Source organism: Hyperolius riggenbachi, chromosome 3 (genome assembly GCF_040937935.1).
Source record: "Hyperolius riggenbachi isolate aHypRig1 chromosome 3, aHypRig1.pri, whole genome shotgun sequence".
NCBI lineage: Eukaryota > Metazoa > Chordata > Amphibia > Anura > Hyperoliidae > Hyperolius > Hyperolius riggenbachi.
Window position 1 is genome coordinate 503215080 of NC_090648.1, and position 24407 is coordinate 503239486.

The 24407-nt window shown below is 47.1% G+C and overlaps 2 protein-coding genes across 4 annotated transcripts in view; one reads left to right on the forward strand and one right to left on the reverse strand.

Moving 5' to 3' along the window:
• The window catches only part of MTERF2 (mitochondrial transcription termination factor 2), a 194757-nt gene that overhangs the window by 124447 nt on the left and 45903 nt on the right, over positions 1-24407 (forward strand). The window lies entirely within an intron of this gene.
• LOC137564446 (dihydrofolate reductase-like) overlaps positions 1649-24407 on the reverse strand; it is a 33226-nt gene continuing 10467 nt past the window's right edge. For both annotated transcript variants that reach the window (XM_068278332.1, XM_068278333.1), the window contains exons 2-7: positions 23633-23741; positions 20066-20115; positions 16188-16293; positions 13867-13993; positions 9632-9747; positions 1649-5469 (exon numbers count right to left, since the gene is read on the reverse strand). In XM_068278332.1, the coding sequence (XP_068134433.1) occupies positions 5385-5469; positions 9632-9747; positions 13867-13993; positions 16188-16293; positions 20066-20115; positions 23633-23733 (585 nt within the window). In that variant the 5' untranslated portion in view covers positions 23734-23741 and the 3' untranslated portion in view covers positions 1649-5384. The remainder of the gene's footprint in view (positions 5470-9631; positions 9748-13866; positions 13994-16187; positions 16294-20065; positions 20116-23632; positions 23742-24407) is intronic.

Genomic DNA, 24407 nt, shown 5'->3' on the forward strand with positions numbered 1-24407 from the left:
AATGGGAGGACAGAGCTGCTCCTGAGCAGCAGAGAATGTACCAGGGCATGCTGGGATATTTCTAGGACAAGTGCTTGTACTGTACCTGCAATGGGAGGACAGAGTTAATCCTGTGCAGCAGAGAATGTACCAGGGCATGCTGGGATATTTCTAGGACAAGTGCTTGTACTGTACCTCCAATGGCAGGACAGAGCTTCTCCTGCGCAGCAGAGAATGTACCAGGGCATGCTGGGCCATTTCTAGGACAAGCGCTTGTACTGTACCTCCAATGGGAGGACAGAGCTGCTCCTGTGCAGCAGAGAATGTACCAGGGCATGCTGGGATATTTCTAGGATAAGTGCTTGTACTGTACCTCCAATAAGAGGGCAGAGCTGGTCCTGTGCAGTAGTGTTGTCCGGATCATGAACGATTCGGATCTTTGATCCGAATCTATTTTATGAGTCGATCATCCGAATCATCAAAATGAGTGATTCGGATCGCAAAAGGGGCGGGGCCAGGAGCGACACGCCCCCTCTCAGCGGGCAGCGGGGTCCTGGAAGCAGAGCTGAGATGGATCGCTCTGTTGGAGGGGACTCAGGGGAGCCAGCCTTGCAGGGACAGGTAGAGAGGACATGGGTGCCACTGCCAGATATGTGTAGAGCACACATACTGGCTATAACGTGCTGCCCATTACAGGCTGGCTGTTCCGTAGTGCTGCACAGTGAACACATGGGAAGCTTTTGGCTCAGCATAGCTCAGTAACTTTGCAGACAGTGTGATTGAAAGGCAATATAATCCTCCTGCACTCGGCACTAAACAGCTGCACTTATCTTCTGGGAATGCTTTCTTTCACTGTGCGACCTTTTCTTTCAAAGTGATGAACATATAGGTGAAATATATGTAAAGCATATGACTTCAGCATGTGGGTATTACGTGCAAACATTTCTGCTCTCTGCTCGTCCCTCCTCCCTTCTCTGTGCACTCCCTGCCCTCTGTCCATCTTCTCCCCTTCTCTGTGTGTCCACTCCCTCCCCGTCTCCTGTCCACAGACCTGTCCTGCTGTTCATTTCACCCCGAATGCTTCCGGTAGTAAAATGATCCGAGATTCGAATCAAAGATCCGGATCTCTTCAATGATCCGATTCGAATCATCCGGATCATTGAAAAGATCCGAACTTCCCATCTCTACTGTGCAGCAGAGAATGTACCAGGGCATGCTGGGATATTTCTAGGACAAGTGCTTGTACTGTACCACCAATGGGAGGACAGAGCTGCTCCTGTGCAGCAGAGAATGCACCAGGGCATGCTGGGATATTTCTAGGACAAGTGCTTGTACTGTACCTCCAATGGGAGGGCAGAGCTGGTCCTGTGCAGCAGAGAATGTACCAGGGCATGCTGGGGTATTTCTAGGACACGTGCTTGTACTGTACCTCCAATGGGAGGACAGAGCTGCTCCTGTGCAGCAGAGAATGCACCAGGGCATGCTGGGATATTTCTAGGACAAGTGCTTGTACTGTACCTCCAATGGGAGGAATACTGCATTTCCATAGGAGGCTGTGTGTGATATTGTGGCAGTACTCCATTCAATACAGAGTATGTTTTCTAATGTCGGCAATGTTCACATTCACAATTCCTATACAAGATTGAACAGACAACAAATGTACACTGTATAGACTTTGTGTGTAAACTTTATTCTTGATACAATTTGTTAAAAAAAAACAAAAACATTTTGTTATGGTTACCTTTATCTGCAAAAAACTGAGTAAATTGATTGTAGGCCCCATCGGAAAAACACTCACACACTCGCGCGCACACACACACTCACACACACGACATGGGTAGAGAAGGTCAATAAGATTTTAATTAACCCATTTCTGATTTGCATACAATTTGCATGAAACCGGAAGAATTAGCATCTCGTTAACTATCCCCCGATGTGGCCCTGTGGCAGTTGCCTTAATTGCCCATGGCAACCCATCATCTTTCAGTGATCATTCTAATGGTGGCCATACATGGTACAATTTTTTTATTTTTTTTCGATTAGATAATTTAGTTCGATTATTCCGTTAGATCAAATATAATGATTTTTCCAGCATGTCCGATCAGACTTTTCTCGAAAAAAATGAATAATTGTTCGAATTTCTTGATTGAAAAAAAATAATATTTTCAACTTTCATTCGATTTGATCATTTAGATCGAATAAACGGGAAAATGAACGTTTTTATTGTATCGCGTATGGGCACCATTACAGCACTGGTTTGCAAACAGCAAGTTGGACGGATTGCTACAGGCACCTAGGAGAAGAAAGTCCAGGAAAAAAAACAATCAAATTTCTTTCTTTTTTAGCAGAATGAGAGCTGGGATTTGATTGGTTGCTGAAGGTTACAGCCAACCAGAGCTGCATGCTACAGTCCAATGCACTTTAGGGCTATTAGGGGATGATTTATCAAGACATGCACAGGGTGGAGCTAAAGTGAGATGTTCGCCCAGAGCACCCAATCAGAATCCTTGATTTATTTAGCTGCTGAAAGCTGATTGGTGGTTTGGACTGCTGCTCCATTTTGCGCCTGTCTTTGTAAATTTGCCCCAGATCTTCCATCTGATAAGTGTCACTAAAGCATAAATGTGTCAATACACTGGCAGGTGGGGCGGCAGATCCGATCATCAGATAGATCCCTCTGTGAGTGAGACTGATCAGAGAGTGATCTGTTACTGTCACACATCTGCACACAGATCTCCAATAGATTTAAGAATGAAATCTATGCAGCCGCCTCTGCCTGTCTGAACTCCCCCCACCCCCTCCTGGGTTTCCCCCATGTAATGTGCATCCTTCGGACTCGTGGGGAGTGTGCAGTGTAGTTTTGGCTTACCAGTCCACAGGCCTCCTCCACGTGTATCTCCATTGCTGCTGGGGCCGCCTGCACCCCTGCATGACGTCAGTACATGCGACGGGGTCACGGGGATACAGGCACCCAGGGGGCCCTCTGTAATCCAATCTCCTCCCCACCATATTCTATCCTCCTCACCCCCAACCCACACACACACCTTTCCCCGACACGCATGCAGAATAGCACAGGGACCAGAGTAAAGCTGGCCACTAACGGTCCAATTTATAGCGAAAAATCATTAGAGCAATCAGAAATTTTGATTGAATTGGTTGTAAATAATCTCCATTGGTGGACACAATCGATTATGAACGAGTGAAAAAAATGTCGCCCGAATGAATTTTCGTCGAACCAAAATTTGGATTTTCTTGTTGGTTGTGATAGATAGGAAGCAAAGATTGGTTCGTTGATGGTGTAGTGAACGATGTATTACAATTTTCACTTCCGATCAGAAATTCTGATCGCTCAAACGATTTTTCGCTAGAAATTGGACCGTTAGTGGCTACCTTAATATTTACCTCCTCCAGTGCTGCTGGTCCCCTCCATGCATTACAGCCACACTCTCTTGGCTGCCACTCGCCAGCTCCCGATCATGTGACTCGCATCGGTCTGGATGTGATCATGTGATCTGGAGCCAGTGCATGGCAACAGGAAGTGTGCAGCAGTGATGCATGGAGAAGACCCACAGTGCTGGAGCAGGCAAACCTTACTCCACTACCTGTGCTGCTCTGCATGTGGGTAAGGAGTAGTGTTGGGCGAACATCTGGATGTTCGGGTTCGGTGTGGTTCGCCAAACATGCCCCTGATGTTCGGCATGTTCGAGCCCGAACCCCGAACTCAACCCGAACAGGTCCCTTTGGGGCCCCTATAGGGTCCCAGCATACATGATGACACGTACCCTCGTACGTCACGGTACTTCTGCGCTCTCTTGACGCGACTTCAAATGAAAACAGGAAGTGCGTCAAGAGAGGGCGGAAGTACCAGATGGTACTAGCATCTCCGGCTGCCCTCTTCCTGCCCTCCTCCTCAGGTACTTTTGGGGGGCTTAAATTTTACATTATAGGGAACCGGCAGAAGGGAGAGCTTAGCGGGGGGGGGCATTTCCGACCCCCCCCCCCCCCCGCGCTCGGGGCATGCTCTCCCTTTATGCTGGGACCCTATAGGGGGCTATGTTCGGCCGGACACGGCTGTGCGTGCCCGAACACCCTCCCGAACACCATGAGGTGTTCGGGGGGTGCCGAACCGAACCCGAACAGGCCAAAATCCGGGCGAACTCGAACAGTGGCGAACACTGTTCGCCCATCACTAGTAAGGAGAGGGAGGAGTGGGCCCCCACGGTCACCGGGCCCCCCAGTGGTTGCAGGGGCTATTACACCTCTGGAGAGAAGATATGAGATGTAGGAGGAGCCTGCCAGCAGACAGGTGAGGAAAAGCTACACAGCAACACTCATTACAGGTCCAGGGGGTACACGATACAGAGGGGGAAGGGAGGGGGTTACCGCCCGGGGGTCTGTCTGGAAATAGAATGCCGCTACTGCCAGGCACCCGACTGAGAGCTTGCGAGCGAGTCTTACCAGCATGCCGGATTGATCGATTTGATCGGGCAGCCATGTTGCAGCATCAATCTCTGCCAGATTCAGTCACTATGATTGAATCTGCAGTATATCGATGCCGCAAATTGAGTAATGTGTGGGCACCTTAAAGGACAACTGTAATGAGAGGGATAGGGAGACTGCCATTAGGGATGGTCGGAAATGCCAATTTACGATTCTGCGGCAATTCCGCATTCCGCCATTGCCAAATACCGATTCCGCTTTCCGCTACCAATTTCCGCATTCATCCATTCCGGATCAATCCATTCCGGGTTTTTACTGTAATGTAAATGCAGAAAATAGGCAGAAGCAGATTTTCTGCATTTTACATTACAGTAAAAATCTGCCGACTTTAGCGGTTAATAGCAAAGCCCCCTTAAGTCCTAGAAACACCAAATGTTCAGAGTTTATTAAACTAAATCTTGTGAACAAGATGCAAAAAAACGTTTTCAAAAAGACCTTATAGTTTTTGAGAAAATCGATGTTAAAGTGGGGCGGAATTTCCGCGATTTCCGGCGGAAATCCGCCTAACGCACTTGAATTACCGATTTCCGCATTCCGATGCGGAAATGCAATTTCCGATCGGAATTTTGGAAATTGCATTTCCGCGGAATCCGAATGAGCATCCCTAACTGCCATATTTATTTCCTTTTTAAGCAATACCAGTTGCCTGGCTGTCCTGCTGATCCTCTGCCGCTAATACTTTTTGCCATAGCCCCTGAACAAGCATGCAGCATATCAGGTGTTTGACATTATTGTCAGATCTGACAAGATTAGCTGCAGGCTTGTTTCTGGTGTGATTCAGATGCTACTGCAGACAAATAGATCAACAGGGCTGCCAGGCAACTGGTATTGCTTAAAAAGAAATAAATATGGCCTCCATATCACACTCACTCTATTTCAATATAATCTACACAGGTTTACTGGCTTCATTTAGGTAGATCTTTCTCATAAACTTTAAAGACGTATTTAAGTCCATTTTCTTCCTGTATTCCTGACGGGACTCCAGGATAACTGAAATGATAACAAGAAAGGGAGATGAGTGTTATAAAACTGCATTGAGAAGCAATGGATGCTAACAGGGCTGTGTGTGTGTGGGGGGGGGGGGTTTGATTCAGTATCATGATGTGATGTGTGAGGGGGCGGAGTGTTGGCTCTGCCCACTCTTTACCCTAACACACAATTACACAATTATTTAATGACCACGTTTGTGAACTTTGCTGTCTTTAGCATCAATAATTTGCATTGAAATGAAACGAATCTGATTGGCTGTTTGTGGCTCCACCCCCTTTTCTGAATTTGAACCCCAGTCACCCAATGACCAACTGTACCAGGTTTGAGGCCTGTGCCATTAACAGTGCAAGAATGGCAGCAATTAAATATTCCCCTTGAAAATCAATAGGGGAGTTTTGATTGGCTTTTGTAGGCTCCACCCACTTTTCTGCATGTTAATCCCAGTCACCCAGTGACCACCTGTGCAAAGTGGACCCGGCCATTAACAGTGTAAGAATGGCTGCAGTTTACATTTTCCCTGTGAATTTTGTATTTGTCTCTGCCCACTTTTTGGTTATGGGGATAAAAAGTATCCTATATGCGACTCCAGGTAATGTACTATGTGTGTGCCAAATTTCATTCAAATCCGTTCAGCCATTGTTGCGTGATCGAGTAACAAACCTCAAACTTTTGCATTTATAAGATTAGTGAAAAACAGGAGTTTGCTTTCTTAAAACAGAAAGAATTTGCGATAATTCAGGTTGGAGTGAGCTTGAGATGTCTCCCAGTGCATCACTGCTGAACAGGGCTGCTCAAATCCGAATCCAGGAGATGCCCGGATAGTTGCTATCCGGATATCTCCCAGTAAACCTTTGCGGGGTGGGCGGGGGCGTCAAGCTTACCTGTCCGACGTCTTCTTTGTCTGTCCCTGGCGCCTCCCACGATGCATTCCACGTGCATCACGTGACTACAAACACTTCCTCCTTCAACCCGGAAGGAGGAAGTGTTAGTAGTCACGTGACCGCCGCATGGAACGCATCGTGGGCCAGGGACGGACGAAGAAGACGTCAGACAGGTAAGCTTGACCCCCCGGCCCACCTCGCACAGGTTTGCTGGGAGATATCCGGATAGCAACTATCTGGGTATCTCCCGGGTTTGGATTTGAGCAGCCCTACTGTTGAATATATAGTTAATTTGTATATATTCAGCAGTGATGCACTGGGAGACATCTCAGAGCTCACTCCAACCTGAATTATCGCAAATTCTTTCTGTTTTAAGAAAGCAAACTTTTGTTTTCCATGCATTTTAGTAAGGGGGCTTTTAGGACCATTGTAGCCCCTCACACACTCCAATGAGTTCTGGTTCACCATGAGCTTGCTGGTTAGTCTGTGCCTCTAAGACTAGTGAGAGTTCCAAACCTGTGTCGGACTGTTTCTGACATTGGCCCTTTCCTGTTCAGGCATTCGTTGGGCATTTGAACGCCGCTATCGACGCACTCCCGACCCGCCGGCGATCGAGCAAAATCTTCCACACGGACGGCTCGACGGGAATCGACAGGAACAATTCATTTCGTACGGCAATTGATCGTTCTGTCAGCGTTTGCGCAACGATTTCACAGCAGATTCGATCACAGTGATCGAATCTGCTGTATATCGGCTGGAAAATCGTTAGGTGTATGGGCCCCTTAAGATTTGTGGACAGAGGCGCTTGGCCCAGATATTGATCTATATAGATTTTTATTGCTCTGTTTATTGCCTGATGAAGCAGGAATTAACCTGTGAAACGCGTTGCATTGTGGAGTACTCGAACAGATCTTGTGTCTACTTTCTGTGGAGGCAAGTCCACCACTACCTCCTTTTTAAATGGATTTTAAAATCATTTCATCCTGTTTTGGCGCCTCTGTTTCTACCTTTATCGCATTTAAGATTTACGATTCCGTTGAAGTAGTATAACATGAAGTTAAATTTTTGCGTTCTGTAGCCCAGGAAGCTCTCCTCGGCTGCTGAACTGTGACAAATTCCTGCGGAGAATAATTATTTATTTTCAGCCTCTCTTATCGCAGGGCCACTTTCCTTTTCGCGAACCCATTACTGTCGCCAGTGTTTAATCCCTGTAACATTAACCTAAATCAAATGCCCTATTAGCACGCCGGTTAGCGGGGGAATCGTTGTAGCGATGTTGTTTGTGCGGAGGCCCTGGGTCCTGCGGGTTAACATAATTACACCGGATCCTACATCTGTTCTGTAACCATGCGTGTTGTGTAATAAGCTGTACTGGGACAGGGAATATTGGCAGAGGGGAGGATGCGTCAAATTCTGTATTTAGCAGGGTCATATAGCCGTTTGCTTCTATCTGCCATGCAAGGTATTCTTTCCATATACTGTAACTTTCTTCACTGCCTGCACCGCTTGTCACATGACTGCAGAACGCAGGTAACTGTTTGTTCAGCAGCATTAACATGAAATTAATTGATTACATGAAAATGTCTGTTAAGGTAGCCATACATCTAGCAATGATGGGCAGAATCGACTAAGAGAAAAATCTCTCCTTAATCGAATCTGATTAGAGAGAGATCTGTCAGCTGCCCATACACCGCAGGCCGATTCCCGATCAGTTTCATGTTGAAACCTATCTGGAATCGGCCTTGTGGCGCCTCATCCAGCCGCACTGACGCTATCGTTCTGTTAAATGTCCCCTCAGTGTCCAGTTGTACATTACCTGTCCGCGGCCTCCGCTTGTCACCTGCTGGTTCCGGGCACCCTCTGTTCTTCATTCACGCCTGCCACAAGGTTGTCGAATAACGTGTCCGCGTGTATGAAGTCTGACATCATACGCGCGCCCCTATATGAAGAATGGAGAGCGCCCAGAGCAGCAGAGGACTAGCGAAGGCCGCGGACAGGTAATGTATAGCTTGCACTGGGCATCGGTGGGACATTTTAACATTAGGGGGGATAGCACCGGGCGTTTTGTCTTGTTCGTCAATCGTCCCAAAATTGAAAGCCATTACCGCCACGCACCCGATCGAGCAAGTCGGCCCTACATCTCGCAGCATGGTCAATCAACGTATGCAACCAATTTCGGCATAAAATGAATCACATTGGGCTTGATTCACAAGAGTGCTAACTGTTAGCACGGCCGTTTTCGCGTTTGTGCACGATCGCAAATTTCCACGCGCAATTAAATGTTTTTGCACGCAAACGCGAAAATTCACGCGAAAACTGACGTGCTAACAGTTAGCAATTTTTTTGTGAATCAAGCCCATTGTCTGCTAGGTATGCACTTAATGGCGGCACCGCTTTTAATCCAATTCGATTATAATAATTGAATTGGATGGTCGATCGGCTGCCAAGTTGCCTGATGTAAGGCCACCTTTAGGGCCCGTTTCCACTATCGCGGCTTCCGTCGCAATTCCGCAGAGTTTCCCCGCACATGAATCGCACGGGGAAACTGCCATAGGGGATAACGGCGCCGCGGCTGAATCTCTTGCGGGAGCGATTCGGCCGGAACCCCCCGCAGAATTTGCGGCGGAGGCTGCAAATCCCATAGCCGTGCATGGCACGGCTCATGGGATTCGCCTGCGATCCCGCCCACCCGCTCAATGCCGGCGTGCGTCTGCGAGACGCACGCCGCACTAGTGGAAACGAGCCATTACTTTCCAGAGGATCCTTTGAAAATAACCAGTGATAGCAGATAGCCTCAAGATAGCAGAAGAAGAAAAGAAGAATACAGAGACAGAAGAATACACAGATGAAGACAAACAAATACAGATGAAGATGGAAGTACCGTATACAGATCACTACAAATTAAGAAAAGATGTCTGGGTTCATCGACTAACCACCCTGAACTGCATTGCAGCGCGTTCACCCAGCACTGGTGGCCGGACCTAACTTTGGGAATTCACATTGGTATGTTACGAGCCGGAAGTGCTCCATAGCGAGGCTTGCAAGTGCAACGCGTCCATTCAGACGCTTGCACCTCGTTGAAACGCTGGGCAGAGAGCGGCATTGTGGGTAATTAACCCCGCCGCATCTAGCCACTCAGCTGCGGCAATTAGAGCTAATTTGAATCACGAGTAACCACCGTGGTTGCTCGTGATTAATCTGTGGAAAGCAAGCCTGTTTACAATACGGGCAAAATGGCAAACTTCAACTAATAGGATGAGCGCCTTCTGAACAAAACTTACTTTTCTTTGAGTCTGTAGACTTCTTTGTCAAACTCCGGGAAGAAAGTGTCGCATTCGAAATCCGCCATAATCTCGGTCATGTAGATGTGGCTACACCAAGGGTGATCCATCATGTTCTGCCAACAGAAAACTCTGGTGAGGTCTCTCAGGTGTGGGGACAGGGGACATAGCTAAAGGGGTCATACAAACTGGAGAATGTGAAATGAGGGAAGGAGCCCAGGCATGGGTGGGACATACAAGTGATCTGCTAAGACTTCTGTCCCTGAAAGATAAACACACTGTGAGGCCTGGAACCCACTACAAAACGCTGTCGGTAATCACAATCGCTAGCGTTTTGTATGAGCGGTTTGCAAGCGATTTCAGGATTGATTTTAAAAAGTGTATACAATTTGCCAGCGGTTGTGTAGCCATTTTGCTTTTTACTGTTGCTTTTTTATTGTTTATATGTATGTACCATGCTTAACTGTATGCGATGCTGTACTCTGCTTAATTGTACGCACAAGCTGTAATGTTGTCCTATGTATGCTTGTCCCATGTCTATGTATGCTTAACCGTATGCTATTCCTGTTTTTCTTTTTCATCGACGACCCTGTATGCGCCAAAACCAATTCCGGGTACAATCCACCGTTGTACTTGGCGATAATAAATTCTGATTCTGATTCTGATTAGCGATTAGCGGTTTAATTCTGATTGGTCCTTTCAATTAATTTTAATTTTGTTACAGTGTGCAGTAACTTCAAAACGCTAGCAAAATCGCTCTGTGTAGGTTTGGATGAGCGATTACGCCAGCGATTATATACTTTACATTGCAGAAATGCTAATGCTAAACGCAAATGCTAAACGCCAAAAATGTTGCATGTCCAACGTTTGCGATTTTGGTAATCGCAATCTCTCCAGTGGAATTTGGCCCATCCATTCACATTAGTTGAGCATTTAGGGAAATTGCTAGCGGTTTGAATCTCTCCCTAAACGCTCAGAAAATCGCTCTAGTGGATTCCAGCCCTGAAGCAAGAAAAGGAGTTTAAGATCCTATTTGGAAATTGGCAGCACTTAAAGGGGAACTTCAGCCTAAACAAACATACTGTCATCAAGTTACATTAGTTATGTTAATTAGAATAGATAGGTAATATAATCTCTTACCCACCCTGTTTTAAAAGAACAGGCAAATGTTTGTGATTCATGAGGGCAGCCATCTTTTTGGTTGAAAGGAGGTGACAAGGAGCGTGAGACACAGTTCCAACTGTCCTGTGTCCTAATAACCCCTCCCAGCTGCATGCGCTGGGCTTCAAATGTCAAATTCAAAATGTAAAAAAAAAAAAAATTGCACCAAAACAGCAGAACGAGAACAACATCATCAGAAATCCCATCATGCTTTGCACAGCATCAGGGGAAAAAAGCCCGGGCAGTTTTCTTCTGTGCAGCTAAAAATGAGGCTTGTATAAGAGAAACAAAGTTCTGATGCTGTGAAACTGTTAAAGAAACGCCAAGCCTTTTCAGTGCTGCTGAGTCGATTTTTAGTCCTGAGGTTCACTTTAAAGGAAACCTTACCTGGGGCTTCTACCAGCCCCTGTAGCCGCCCTGTGCCCTCGCCATGATGGAACGATCTTCCTGTCCCCTGCAGTGACTGACTTTCGATTTTGGCGACAGAGCCAGTCATGTGCAGGACGCTCCCAGCGACACGCGCAGCCGGTGACTGGCTCTGTCGCCAAAATCGAAACTTAGTCACTGCAGGGGACAGGAGGATCATTCCATCATGGCGTGGGCACAGGGTGGCTACACGGGCTGGTAAAAGCCCCAGGTAAGTGAAACTCTTTTTTTATGTTCAGGTTTACTTTAAAACAAATACGTTCACTTAGGGCCCGTTCACATCTAAAACCGCAAAACGCCGGCGGTAAAGCTTTGCGGGAGTGATTTTCCCGCGATTAACGCGGAAAAATCACTGGACACTGCGGCGGTTTTGGAGCGATCACGATTAGCGGTGCTATGTATGCTAATCGCGATCGCTAAACGCTAATCGCGAACCGCCGGCAAACCGCTGCATGTAACACGTTTGCGGTTAACGCAAACGCAGCAGTAAGAACGCTGCCATGTTTTACGTGTTGTAGCGTTTTTTTTAAAAACCGCTGGCGGTTTGCCTAGAGCGGGAATTCCCTAAGACTTTGTTCACATCTAAAATTGAAATCGCTGACAGCGGCGATTTTCGATTTTATTTTTTTATTTTGTGGGATTTTTTTCCCTCCCTCCATCACGCGCTACGATTTTGTATTAAGCACTTCTTCAAAGTGCTTTTGCAGAGCGAATCCGTTTTCCACTTCCTGCTGCAAGTCCGGAAGGGAACTCTTTGACCCGGAAAAAAATAAATACAATGTATTTATTCTTAAAAACGCAAACGCAATCACCAGATAAAAAAAAAGAAAAAAAAATTGTAGCAAAATGCCCCAAAAATTGTATATGCGGCGCTTTGCTGAGCGGAAAGCGGACGCAACTTGCTGTTATGAACTGTCCCATAAGGAATCATTGCACTAGCGATTTCAGGGCATTTTTAAAATCGCCAGCACTCAAAAAAAGCACAGAATGCCCTAGATGTGAACAAGCCTTTAAAAGAGAAGAAAAAAGTAAGCAGTTAAAATCTGACAGAGCAGACAGGTTTTGGACTAGTCCATCTCCTCATGGGGGATTCTCAGGATTTTGTTTGTTTTGTAAAAGCATTCCCTGAATGGCAGTTGCTCAGTCCAACTGCCAGAATAGTGCACAAGCAAGTAGGGAGCCTGGCTGGTATCTTACTATTTTGGCAGTTAGGGCTCGTCTCCACTAGTGCGGCGTGCGTCACGCAGACGCACACCGCACTGAGCCGGTGGGCGGGATCGCAGGCGAATCCCATGAGCCGTGCCATGCATGGCTATGGGATTCGCAGCCTCCGTGGCGAAATCTGCAGGGGGTTCCGGGCGAATCGCTCCCGCAAGCGATTCCGCCGCGGCGCCGTCATCCCCTATGGCAGAGTTTCCCCGTGCGAATGATGTGCGGGGAAACTCTGCCGAATCTCCGGCGAAACCGCCCTAGTGGAAACGGGCCCTTAGACTTAGAAACTGCCGTTCAGGGAATAATTTTGAAAACAAAGAAATCCCTGAGAATCCCCATGGGCAAACTGCCACACCCGACTCGTGTGCCCGCCGACAGATTCTCCTCCTTCCCCCCCTGGCAGCCAGAGTGTAATACGCTGGCGTGCCCTGACGTCACAGCATGTGATGTCCAGTTGCCATGGAGATGTGACGCGGGACATTGGTGAGTGAGGTGAGTTTCAAACATCCCCCCGGTGCCCACTCGCAACTCTGCTGGGAGTGAGGGGGAGTGGAATTTAAGGAATCTGGACCACGGTCCGCACAATGTAGCCCAGGCCTGGACTAATCCAAAACCTGTAGATTTAACCTAACCTTAAAGGGACACTGTAGGGGGGGGGGGGGGGGTCAGGGGAAAATGAGTTGAACTTACCCGGGGCTTCTAATGGTCCCCCGCAGACATCCTGTGCCCGCACAGCCACTCCCCAATGCTCCGGCCCGCCTCCGGTTCACTTCTGGAATTTCAGACTTTAAAGTCTGAAAACCACTGCGCCTGCGTTGCCGTGTCCTCGCGTCCCCTGATGTCACCAGGATTGTATAGCACAAGCCCAGTATGGTCTGTGCCTGCACCGTGCGCTCCTGGTGCCATCAGCGGAAGCGAGGACACGGCAACGCAGGCGCAGTGGTTTTCAGACTTTAAAGCCGGAAATACCAGAAGTGAGCCGGAGGCGGGGCCGGAGCATTGGTGAGTGGCTGCGCGGGCACAGGATGTCTGCGGGGGACCATTAGAAGCCCCGGGTAAGTTCAACTTATTTTCCCCCCGACCCCCCTACAGTATCCCTTTAAAAAAAAGAGGCCACATCTTCCTTCTCTAGAAGTGATGATTGATGTGATACTCATTTTGAGTTGGAGCACATTTTAGGTTAATTTTAGGCAGCCTGGATTAGGTATAGTCAACATAATGGTAGATGCAAGCTGATGCAAATGCAACACTTTTTTGTCCTTCGAATCTATGCAGCGTCTGAAATGGGCCTACAAATTGCTGCTGCTACTGCTTGATCTGCCAGTTCAAAATGCATAAAAATTAACAGTTTGCCAACTTGAAATTATCAGCATCATCTGGATTCTCTGGAGAACAGCTCCCCCTGGTGTTTACCCCACTCTGCCTGCAGCACTTACTTTGTAAACTTCTACTCCTCCTAACACCCATATGGCCTCGACCTCTTCTGACAGAGGCGGAGATGACACCAGATTCACCACCTCTTCCTCATCCCGGCAGATGTAGTCAACATACTTCGGCAATTCACTAAATATAAAGGAACGCAAATAACAGGTACTGCAAAAAGTAATACAAATGTACAGTATATCAATTGAGGCTAGGGGCACATATGGCAGAAAGCGTTGCGTAAAATGCTGCGTTTTTGCCGCTAATGGAAGTCTATGGGCTGCAGGAAAAAATGCATATAAAAACGCATATGCTTTTTCTATGCGTTTTCAAACCTGCTTTTTTTAAAAACACTGGTTTTGTTGCATATTGGGCAGAAAAGCTGCCAAAAGGCACATAATGAAAGCCAATGGGAACACAATGGTATGCGTTGTTCATGCGTTTTACATGCATTTTTATATGCGTTTTTTCCCCCAACTTTTTTTTTGCTGTATTTTTGTTTCCTGTTGTCTTCCAAGTGATTTTGCATAAATGGAAATATAAAAACGCATGGAAAATGCATACAAAACACATATGCGTTTTGTAAATGCAAAACGCAAACGCATTAAAATGCACGCAAAACGCATGAAAAACGCATCGCAAACGTACCAAAAACATAGTAAAAATGCACAAAAAAACATTAATTTACAACATGACATAAAACGCAGCCTTTCACGCTTTCACAATGTCGTATGTCAGCCCAGCCTCAGAGAAAAAATGGACACATTTAGGTGTGCGTGATATTCTACTCATTGCAAACCTTGCAATACCAGTTGCCTGGCAGCAATGCAATCCTTTGCCTCTAATACTTTAAGCCATAGCCCCTGAACAAGCATGCAGCAGATCAGGTGTTTCTGACATTATTGTCACATCCGCCAAGATTAGCTGCATGCTTGTTTGAGGTTAGTGATTCAGACACTACTGCAGCCAAATAGATCAGCCGGGCTGCCAGGCAACTGGTATTGTTTAAAAAGGAAATTAATATGGCAGCCTCCATATTCTGCTCACTTATCCTTTAAAGAGAACCCGATGTGGGTTTTAAAAATCCTAATTGCACACAGAGGCTTGGTCTGCATATAATGCCGAGCCTCTGTTAATATATTGTTTTCCCCAGGCCCTCCTAATCCTACCATAGTCATAGTCTAATGTCCTCCCATATTATTATTATGCATTTATATAGCACTGACATCTTCTGCAGCACATTACAGAGTACACAGTCATGTCACTGACTGTCCTCAGAGGAGCTCACAATCTAATCCTACCATAGTCATAGTCTAATGTCCTCCCATATTATTATTATTATTATTATGCATTTATATAGCACTGACATCTTCTGCAGCACATTACAGAGTACATAGTCATGTCACTGACTGTCCTCAGAGGAGCTTACAATCTAATCCCTACCATAGTCATAGCCTTATGTCCTTCCATATTATTATTATTATTATACATATGGATGTAGGGAGAAACCCACACAAACACGGAGAGAACATACAAACTCTATGCATATTGTGTCTTGGCCCAGGTGGTTAGTAATAATGATTAGTTGTGAACTACAGTAGATCTTATAATTAGTATGTAAATCTATTCAGCTTAAAAACCAACCAGCCGAATTCCACCTCGGCAGGATTTGATTGGTCCATTTTCAAGCTGCATACATTTGCATGCAAAATGTGAATAATTCTGCATCAACTCATAATTATTTGCCTCCCCTTGTCCATCCCTAGTTATCACGTACTGTTTGTTACTGTTATTTGCTCACCTAAGATGGTCTATGACATGCAAATAACTTGGACTTTAAATCAAATGTAGTGCAAATAAAATTGTATGGAGCTTCTAACTTGACCAATCAAAACCAGCAGGCTTTGCTTTTGATTGGCCCAATACCAAGCTTCATGAAACTCGTATTACATTTGCATGCAGGTCAGAATTATGCGCATCCCATTGACCATCAGTGGCGTAGGAATAGGGGGTGCAGAGATTGCAACTGCATCGGGGCCCTTGGGCCTTCCCTCAACCGCAGTATTAGCTTTCTATTGGTTCTGTGCTAGTAATCACTTCTATAGATACTTTGAATATTGGTAATCATTAACAAGCTGTTCTCCATCCCCTTCTTGCACCTCTGACAATGTAGTTTCCCTTGGTAGGTTTAGGTGCGCCATATCAATTGTTATGTATAGAGTGCTTGGGGGGGGGGGGGAATGTACACCTTGCACCGGGGCCCAGAGCTCCTTAGCTACGCCACTGTTGACCATGTTTATTGCTGGCTACAACAACTGCCACACAAGCCGGTTACCTCAGGTTCCTGGTCATTAGTGCGATGATGGAGTTTTCCAGAGGCAATAATTCCTCCTCAAATTTCTCGAAAGATTTCCGTCCCCAAGCGAGCACATTTTTCTTTCCTGTAGACAGAAGCATGGTTATTGGATGGTACGAATTGCTAAGCCATACACTGGTCAGGGCTGGGTTTACCATAAGGCACTGTAGGCTCGTGCCTACAGGCGCCTGATGATGGGAAGGTGGCTCACTGCCCTCCCTGAGCGCCTCCCTCCCTCCTCCCCTATGCAGAGTCCTGAGCAGAGAGTAAATGAGAGGTTACTTACCCGGCTCTCGGCATTCCACTGACCGGATCTCCCTTTAGTTGGGGGCACCACTAGCTACTTTAATACCAAGGATAGCTCTGGCTACCTAATACTAAAGGGCACCTGTAACTACCTATGATGGGTAAGGGAGAAGTGACAGCTGAGGAGGGCAAATTCTAGGCTGCCAGGACATCTGTGCCTATAGACTCCTGTGATGTAAGTCCGGGCCTGACTGTGGTAGACCTACTGGGTCAAAATCCAGAGCTAGTATGGTTGAGGGAAACCTCATAGGGAACAGTTCTCTAATCACGGCACACTCTATGGGCTTGATTCACAAAGCCGTGCTAACTGTTTAGCACGAGCGTGCTTAACAGTTAGCACGTGAAGTGCCGTTCGCGGACTTTCGCGTGTGCAAAAATCGCACGCGAACGGCACTTCACGTGCTAACTGTTTAGCATGGCTTTGTGAATCAAGCCCTATGACTTAAAGGATACCCAAAGTGACATGTGACATGATGAGATAGACATGGGTATGTACAGTGCCTAGCACACAAATAAGTAGGCTGTGTTCCTGTTTTTCTTTCTGCCAGCCTCAGCCAGCACCCTCACCTGTCTCTCCCACCCTTCACCCTCTGCCAGCTTCAGCCAGCACCCTCACCTGTCTCTCCCACCCTTCACCCTCTGCCAGCTTCAGCCAGCACCCTCACCTGTCTCTCCCACCCTTCACCCTCTGCCAGCTTCAGCCAGCACCCTCACCTGTCTCTCCCACCCTTCACGCTCTGCCAGCTTCAGCCAGCACCCTCCCCTGTCTCTCCCACCCTTCACCCTCTGCCAGCTTCAGCCAGCACCCTCACCTGTCTCTCCCACCCTTCACCCTCTGCCAGCTTCAGCCAGCACCCTCACCTGTCTCTCCCACCCTTCACCCTCTGCCAGCTTCAGCCAGCACCCTCACCTGTCTCTCCCAACCTTTACCCTCTGCCAGCTTCAGCCAGCACCCTCACCTGTCTCTCCCAACCTTTACCCTCTGCCAGCTTCAGCCAGCACCCTCACCTGTCTCTCCCACCCTTCACCCTCTGCCAGCACCCTCACCTGTCTCTCCCACCCTTCACGCTCTGCCAGCTTCAGCCAGCACCCTCACCTGTCTCTCCCACCCTTCACCCTCTGCCAGCTTCAGCCAGCACCCTCACCTGTCTCTCCCAACCTTTACCCTCTGCCAGCTTCAGCCAGCACCCTCACCTGTCTCTCCCAACCTTTACCCTCTGCCAGCTTCAGCCAGCACCCTCACCTGTCTCTCCCAACCTTCACCCTCTGCCAGCACCCTCACCTGTCTCTCCCACCCTTCACGCTCTGCCAGCTTCAGCCAGCACCCTCACCTGTCTCTCCCACCCTTCACCCTCTGCCAGCACCCTCACCTGTCTCTCCCACCCTTCACCCTCTGCCAGCACCCTCACCTGTCTCTCCCACCCTTCACCCTCTGCCAGCACCCTCACCTGTCTCTCCCACCCTTCACCCTCTGTCAGCACCCTCACCTGTCTCTCCCACCCTTCACCCTCTGCCAGTTTCAGCCAGCACCCTCACCTGTCTCTTTCACCCTTCACTCTCTGCCAGCCACAGCAAGCACCCTCACCTTCCTGGGGCCTCTACCAGCCCCCTGCAGCCGTCCCGTGCCCTCGCAGTCACTCAAGAAGCCTCTGGTCCACCGCCGCCAGGAAGTTTTGTTTTCGCTGACAGGCCGAGACAGGGAGTCGGCCTGGCTTTCTGCACCTGCTCAGGTCTGGCCACCTGTATCCTTCTTCATGTTCTAGTCCGCAATAGCGTCCTGCACAGGCGCAGGACGCTATTGTGGACGGGAACGCGAAGAAGGATACAGGTGGCCGGGCCTGTCAGCGAAAGCAAAACTAGCTGGCGGTGGGGGACCGGAGGCTCCGTGAGTGGCTGCAGGGGGCTGGTAGAAGCCCCAGGCAAGTAAAACTGGTTTCTTATTCCTGGCTTAAGTGTCCCTTTAGGCTACTTTCCCACCAAGACGTTGCGTTTTAGGGGACGTTATGGTCGCATAACGTGCCCCTAACGCAACGCATGGTGGTGTTAAAGTTGGACGTCCGGTTGAGCTGCGTTATGCAGCTCTCAAAGCAGCCGCTCCAGGTTAGTGATAGGAAGTCCGGATCTTAAGGATTTCGGATCATTTGAATCAGATAATTGAAAAGATCCGGATCTTTGAACTGAATCATTCGAATCATTTTACTAGGGAAGCAGACTGGGTGAAATGACTAGCAGGACAGGACTTTCCCTGCACTGTACATTCTGTAAGTTCCTGTTTCTTCCAGACAGACATCCACTGTGAACCGAATCTTTCATTGTGATGATCCAGATGATTCGACTCACAAAAAAGATCCGGATCAAATGAACGATTTGAACGACACTAGAGTCTCACCATGAGTCACCACAGTGCAGTGAATATTAATTAGCCATGTGGCTGGCCCCTGGAGGAGAAGGGGAGACCTCCTCCTCCAACATTACTGAGCATGTGCAAACAGTCTAACGTGGCTTAGCCCAGTATAACGTACAGCATGCAGCACTTTGTTTAAATGTGCTGCGTCACTATGTAACGCAAAGTGTGCACTGTGAACAGCACATTGATTTTACAGTGCTGTGAGTTAGGCTGCGTTACTGGCTGCTGTAACGTGGGACTTTAATGTCCCACTGTGAAACCAGCCTAAAGTCAGCAACCAAGGCCAAATGCTAGCCTATCCTTAGCAGCATCAGCCATGAAGAACTCAGTCATTACTGCTGAACCTTCGCCTCCCACCAGTCTGTTAGTAGGTAGTCCTCTATTGTAACAGTGTGTTACAATAGTCCAGATGAGATATTATAAGAACACGCACTAACATTTCAGTAGTGTGGAATGAGAAAAGGTTGGATTCGAGATGTTTTTGAGATGACAGGAGCTGGTTACAGAGTGAATATGAGGAATAAACTCCTTGTGTGTAGTTGCAGTATTTGCAGTGTGCTGATTTCAAACAAGGCAGGGGTCAACAGGGGGTTGAGTCTTTTGTATTTTAAGGGATGAATCCTACTTTTGTAGCTCTGAACTTTGCTACAGGAGGGGAAAGAAGAATCAAAAAATGGAGAAGCCAAACGCTCTGAAACCCCCAATGCAGGAAACTCCACCGGTGCAGGACCAGGCAAGCCACGCCAAAAGCAGAACCAACAGGAAAGGATCCGCAGCCACAGCGAAGTTAGTAAAAGCTGGTATTCTTTATTGGAAAAGCCACAAGACTGACACACATAAGAGCAAGGAAATGACTGACGCGTATCGGGCTCAGAATCTGCCCTTAATCATAGTCATAGGGGAAAGAAGAATGATGATTCATGAGTGTGTTTGTACTCTCCTGGGGGCGGGGCTATGCCCAGCCTATGCTGCTCATCTGCAGATGCGGGACAGGAGCGGCCAGAGAGCTGCTTATGATGGATGCTGTACTGTGTGATCCACAGAACTGGATGGACAGATATTTGACAAGCTAAGCACAGCACATACAGGAATACAGATATTCAACTGTTCAACTTTCATTCATTTTATTTGTGTTTCTTCTTACCTGTCTGTTCCACTGTAGTGATCTTGTTTAAAAAATACCTGTATTCATTCCTGCAAAACAAGTACGGTACAATTTGACAGTTTAGTGATTTTATAACGTAGTTGATTTAATTTTTAAATTTAGTTTTAACAAAACAGAACAAAAATTTTGTATATGGTGCCCAAGATGATTCCTCAAGATTAAATTATCTGACTTTGGGGGCTGGTATGTGCGGCCACATACAGACAGGAAGGGGTGCAGCTATGGAGGGACCCCCTCCCCTGCCCTTACACACCCCTCTCTACAATGCAGCCGGATCACCCAAAACATCACTATAGTCCACTCGAGAGTGAAGGAAATTTATCATTGACACATGCCTCATTGGGGTCGATTCATAAAGCATTACCTTATGCAGAAAACGGCTGACTTTACCGAGCACTTAGGAAAATGTCAATTCATACCGCATGAAAAAAGCTGACATTCCCGAGCAGTGTGGTAAATTACAGACTTGTGCGGTAATTACCTCAACACATGTCAGTAAATGTCAATGCATAAAGCAAACAAGGAGCGGTAAAGCCATGAAGCTTTGAAGTGGTGAAAAGAATGCAGAGTCTGTGTGAGGAGACTGAGCTGGGAGCAAGAAGCAGAGGCAGCTGTGACTGACAGGAGCAGGGAGCCAATAGAAACAGCCCCTGTCTCCTGCAAGTCTGACTGATGGAATCTGATAGGACCCGCAGCCTTCTCAGGTGGGATAACCTGCCTGGCGTTCTATTAAGATTGCCAGGCTGGCGACCGGACGTTTTTTTTTTTAATAAAAAAAACTAGCAACTTTCAGTTGTCTGCATGAAAGCCCACTAGAGGGCGCTCCTAATGCGTACTTCTGATCGCCTCCGGCGATCAGAAGTAACAAGAAAGGCCGCGATGAGCAGCCCTTCTTGTTTTGCTTTCCTCGTCGCCATGGTGACGAGCCGAGTGACGTCATAGACGTCAGCCGACATCCTGACATCAGCCGCCTCCGATCCAGCCCTTAGTAATGGCCGGAACTGTTTGGTCTGGCTGCGCTGGACTTGGGCGGCTGGGGGGACCCTCTTTCACCGCTACACGCGGCGCATCGCCGCGCTGCGGCGGCAATCAGGTAGCACATGCGGCTGGCAAAATGCCGGCTGCATGTGCTCCTTTTTATTTGGTGAAAATTGGCCAAGCAGGGCCTGAGCGGCAGCCTCCGGCGGCTCTGGACGAGCTCAGCTCGTCCAGAACGCTAAGGAGGTTAAACTCCCCAGGCAGCAGTAGAGCGAGGTCGGAACAAAACAGGCATCCCCTGAATACCTTAACGTTAGGCTGTGTGGCTGTTTAACCTCTTGGGTACCTGTTAGGAGCTAGTGGGGAAAATCACCCAAGCAGGACATATGTAAAGTTTCTTGGAAGGTAATCTAGCTGTGGCAATTAAATAGAATGTTAAGAAAGACTGGTAGACTGATTCAGAGCAAGCAGAGGCAATATAACAAAACATATACATCTAAAGGAATGTCGTGATGCCTCGTTGCATGGAACCGCTTCTAACGAGCTGTTACCGCAAAGATTTTTGTCAATGGGTTTCGGTAGTTTAGCGCGCTTCTATCGCACATGTGAACATTTTTATGAATTAGCACACAAAAGTCTAAAATACCAAATGCAGTATTTTCCCGACAAGATTTTTCTTTCGAACAGCCTTTTATAAATTGACTCCATTATATTTTGGTGGGCACTCTGCCTATTTGATGCTATTTGGGTGTATATGCTAATTATGTTGTTTTGGAGGGAAAGGCTGCTTTATTATGTTGTTGGGTAAGGGGGGAATCCTGCCTAATTATATTGTTCGAGAGACACTGCCTAAATATGTTGTTGGGGGGTGAAAGGGGTAATACCAATGCTGTGGGGGGTACGCTGAATAATTATGTATAAGAGGGGACATACTGCCTAATTTGATATGTATTTATTGGAGGGAAAGTGTGTGTGTGTTTGTGTGTGGGTGGTGGTGGGGGTGCTGCCTGATTATACTGTTTTGTGTAGAAACACTACATAATGTATATACTATAAGCCGACCCGCATATAAGCCGACCCGCATATAAGGCGAGGTACCCACTTTTCCCTCAGGAAGCGGGAAAAAGTGATTGACTTGCGTATAAGCCCTATCCACAATAGCCAGATGTACCCCCGGTACAAGTCATTCCTTCTCCACATAGCCAGGTGTGCCCCAAGGATGATACAGCTGTGTCTCAAGACGATGGCATCATAGATATGAGACACAGAGATTGCCACACAGGAAGAACACCTGATCATTGCACAGCTGACAGGTTGCTGCACGCTCCGCTCCACAAGCCAGGGGACACAGGTAGTCCTGAGCAGCGCACTCTGCAGACCATGTTGCAGGGGATGGGGGGGACAGACAAAGCAGGGAGCCAGCTGGCAAGAGCAGTATCACATCCAAAATCAATCTTTATTTATTAATCTTTATTAGTTCCATGTAAAAATATGGCCAACGTTTCGGAGCCGCGTAGGACCCCCACTGCTGCTGACCTCAGATGAATACACATCGCTGACAGCGAGTGTTTTAGAGGAGCTAGACTCCCGAATTCCTGTGCAGAATTTTTTGCACAGCAGCAAACAGATCTTTGCCTCAGAGCAGATATTGCCTTGATAAAGGGGTCCTACGCGGCTCCGAAACATTGGCCATATTTTTACATGGAACTAATAGATTGATTTTGGATGTGCCAGCTTTCTCCCTTGTTGAATACTGCATAGAGGGTGCCATCCCTCTTTTCAGCTGTCGTACTCCCCTTAAAGACTATGGGTTTGATCCATTAGTGAGTGCGAGACAATACTTCCAATGTGAAGAGCAGTATCACTGCTGCAGAATCCTTACGCTCCTCTGCCAGTAACAAAACCTGCTTCACCATCTGTTCTGCTCCACTGACTTGCATATAAGCCGAGGGGGTAACGGTTTAGCACTTTTTTGTGCTGGAAAATTAGGCTTATACGTGAGTGTATAAGGTAGTTTGAGGGAAGTAATCATATATTCTGAGGTAAACCCGTCATATTTATGCTGTTTGGAGGGGAACATTTGTATAATTATATTGAGGAGGTTGTATATTTACATATTTGAGAGATACTCTGGATAGTTTGTCATTTGTCAGAAGCACTGCATAATGAAGTTGTCTGGGTGGGGTAGGTAGACTGCATAGTTAATTATCTGTGAACAGTCTGCCTAATTATGTTCATCAGGTGCAAATACTCTATTTTGTTTTTTAAATGGAGATGCGACTAATTATGTTGTTTGGGGGAAACATTGCTGCAATTAGCTTTTTTTTTTTTTTTTGTTAATATGCTGCGTAACTGTTGGGAGATCTGTCTTCTTGTTTTATGTCAAGTCTCACATGGCTGTTTGTATGGCAGTTAGAGCCTTATTTTTGGTGCCAGCATGGTTCATGCTGGCTCTTTAAACAAGCTGCGGGATACTTGTGCACAAGTAAGATTCTCACTCATATATTGCCTCCTGACACTGCATCTGTCACTTTGTGCATTAACGCTCATCAGGATGGGGTCACTTACGGCAGATTCCAGGGTATGTTCCCGTTCACACCGATCCCCAGATTATTGGAAACGGCTGCGATTAACTTGATCGGTTTGAAACTTGGATTTGTTTCAGACATGGTGGACCCTGAAAAAGAGAGAAAAAAATTAGGAAAACTAATTAAAAAGTTAATTATCTTTAATATACTATAAATGATTATTTTATATCCCCAGAGCTCCACCTACAGGTTGGGCTGGCAAGTGTTGTAAGCAGAAGCTCTCTCTTTAGTGCTGTTGTGAATACGTTTCTGACATCACAGTAAAGAAAGCTCCTGATTTGGTGATCGACACGTCACCGGCTACAAACCTTGCTGGTGAAACCTGCAAGTAACGCTCGTATGAGATAAGTGCACAGCTTTTCACCTCAGTCGGCAGAAATCGTCGTGCTGTAAATTCTTGGAATGCTTTGATGTCTCTCTGCTGGCAGAAAATATAGAAACTGAAAGCAGAAGTCCTCTGATATTATCTCACATTGACCCCTAGTGTCAATTGGCCATAATTACACATTAAAGCAGTACTAATTAGATGCAAGAAAATGTAACAAATAAATAAAAAATTGTGCTAAAATAAATTGGATTGAAGCACCTGCAAGCCTCTAAATCAATTGGCTGCTAAAGGGTTAAGGCTCTTTCCGTGCTGCATCCATTGCGGTCCGTCGCAACGGACAATACAAACACACCGCAACGAGACGTGCAATTATAGTTCGATAGTAATCGGAAGGTAATTATCGGTTGTTCCCATAAACTGGTAGATT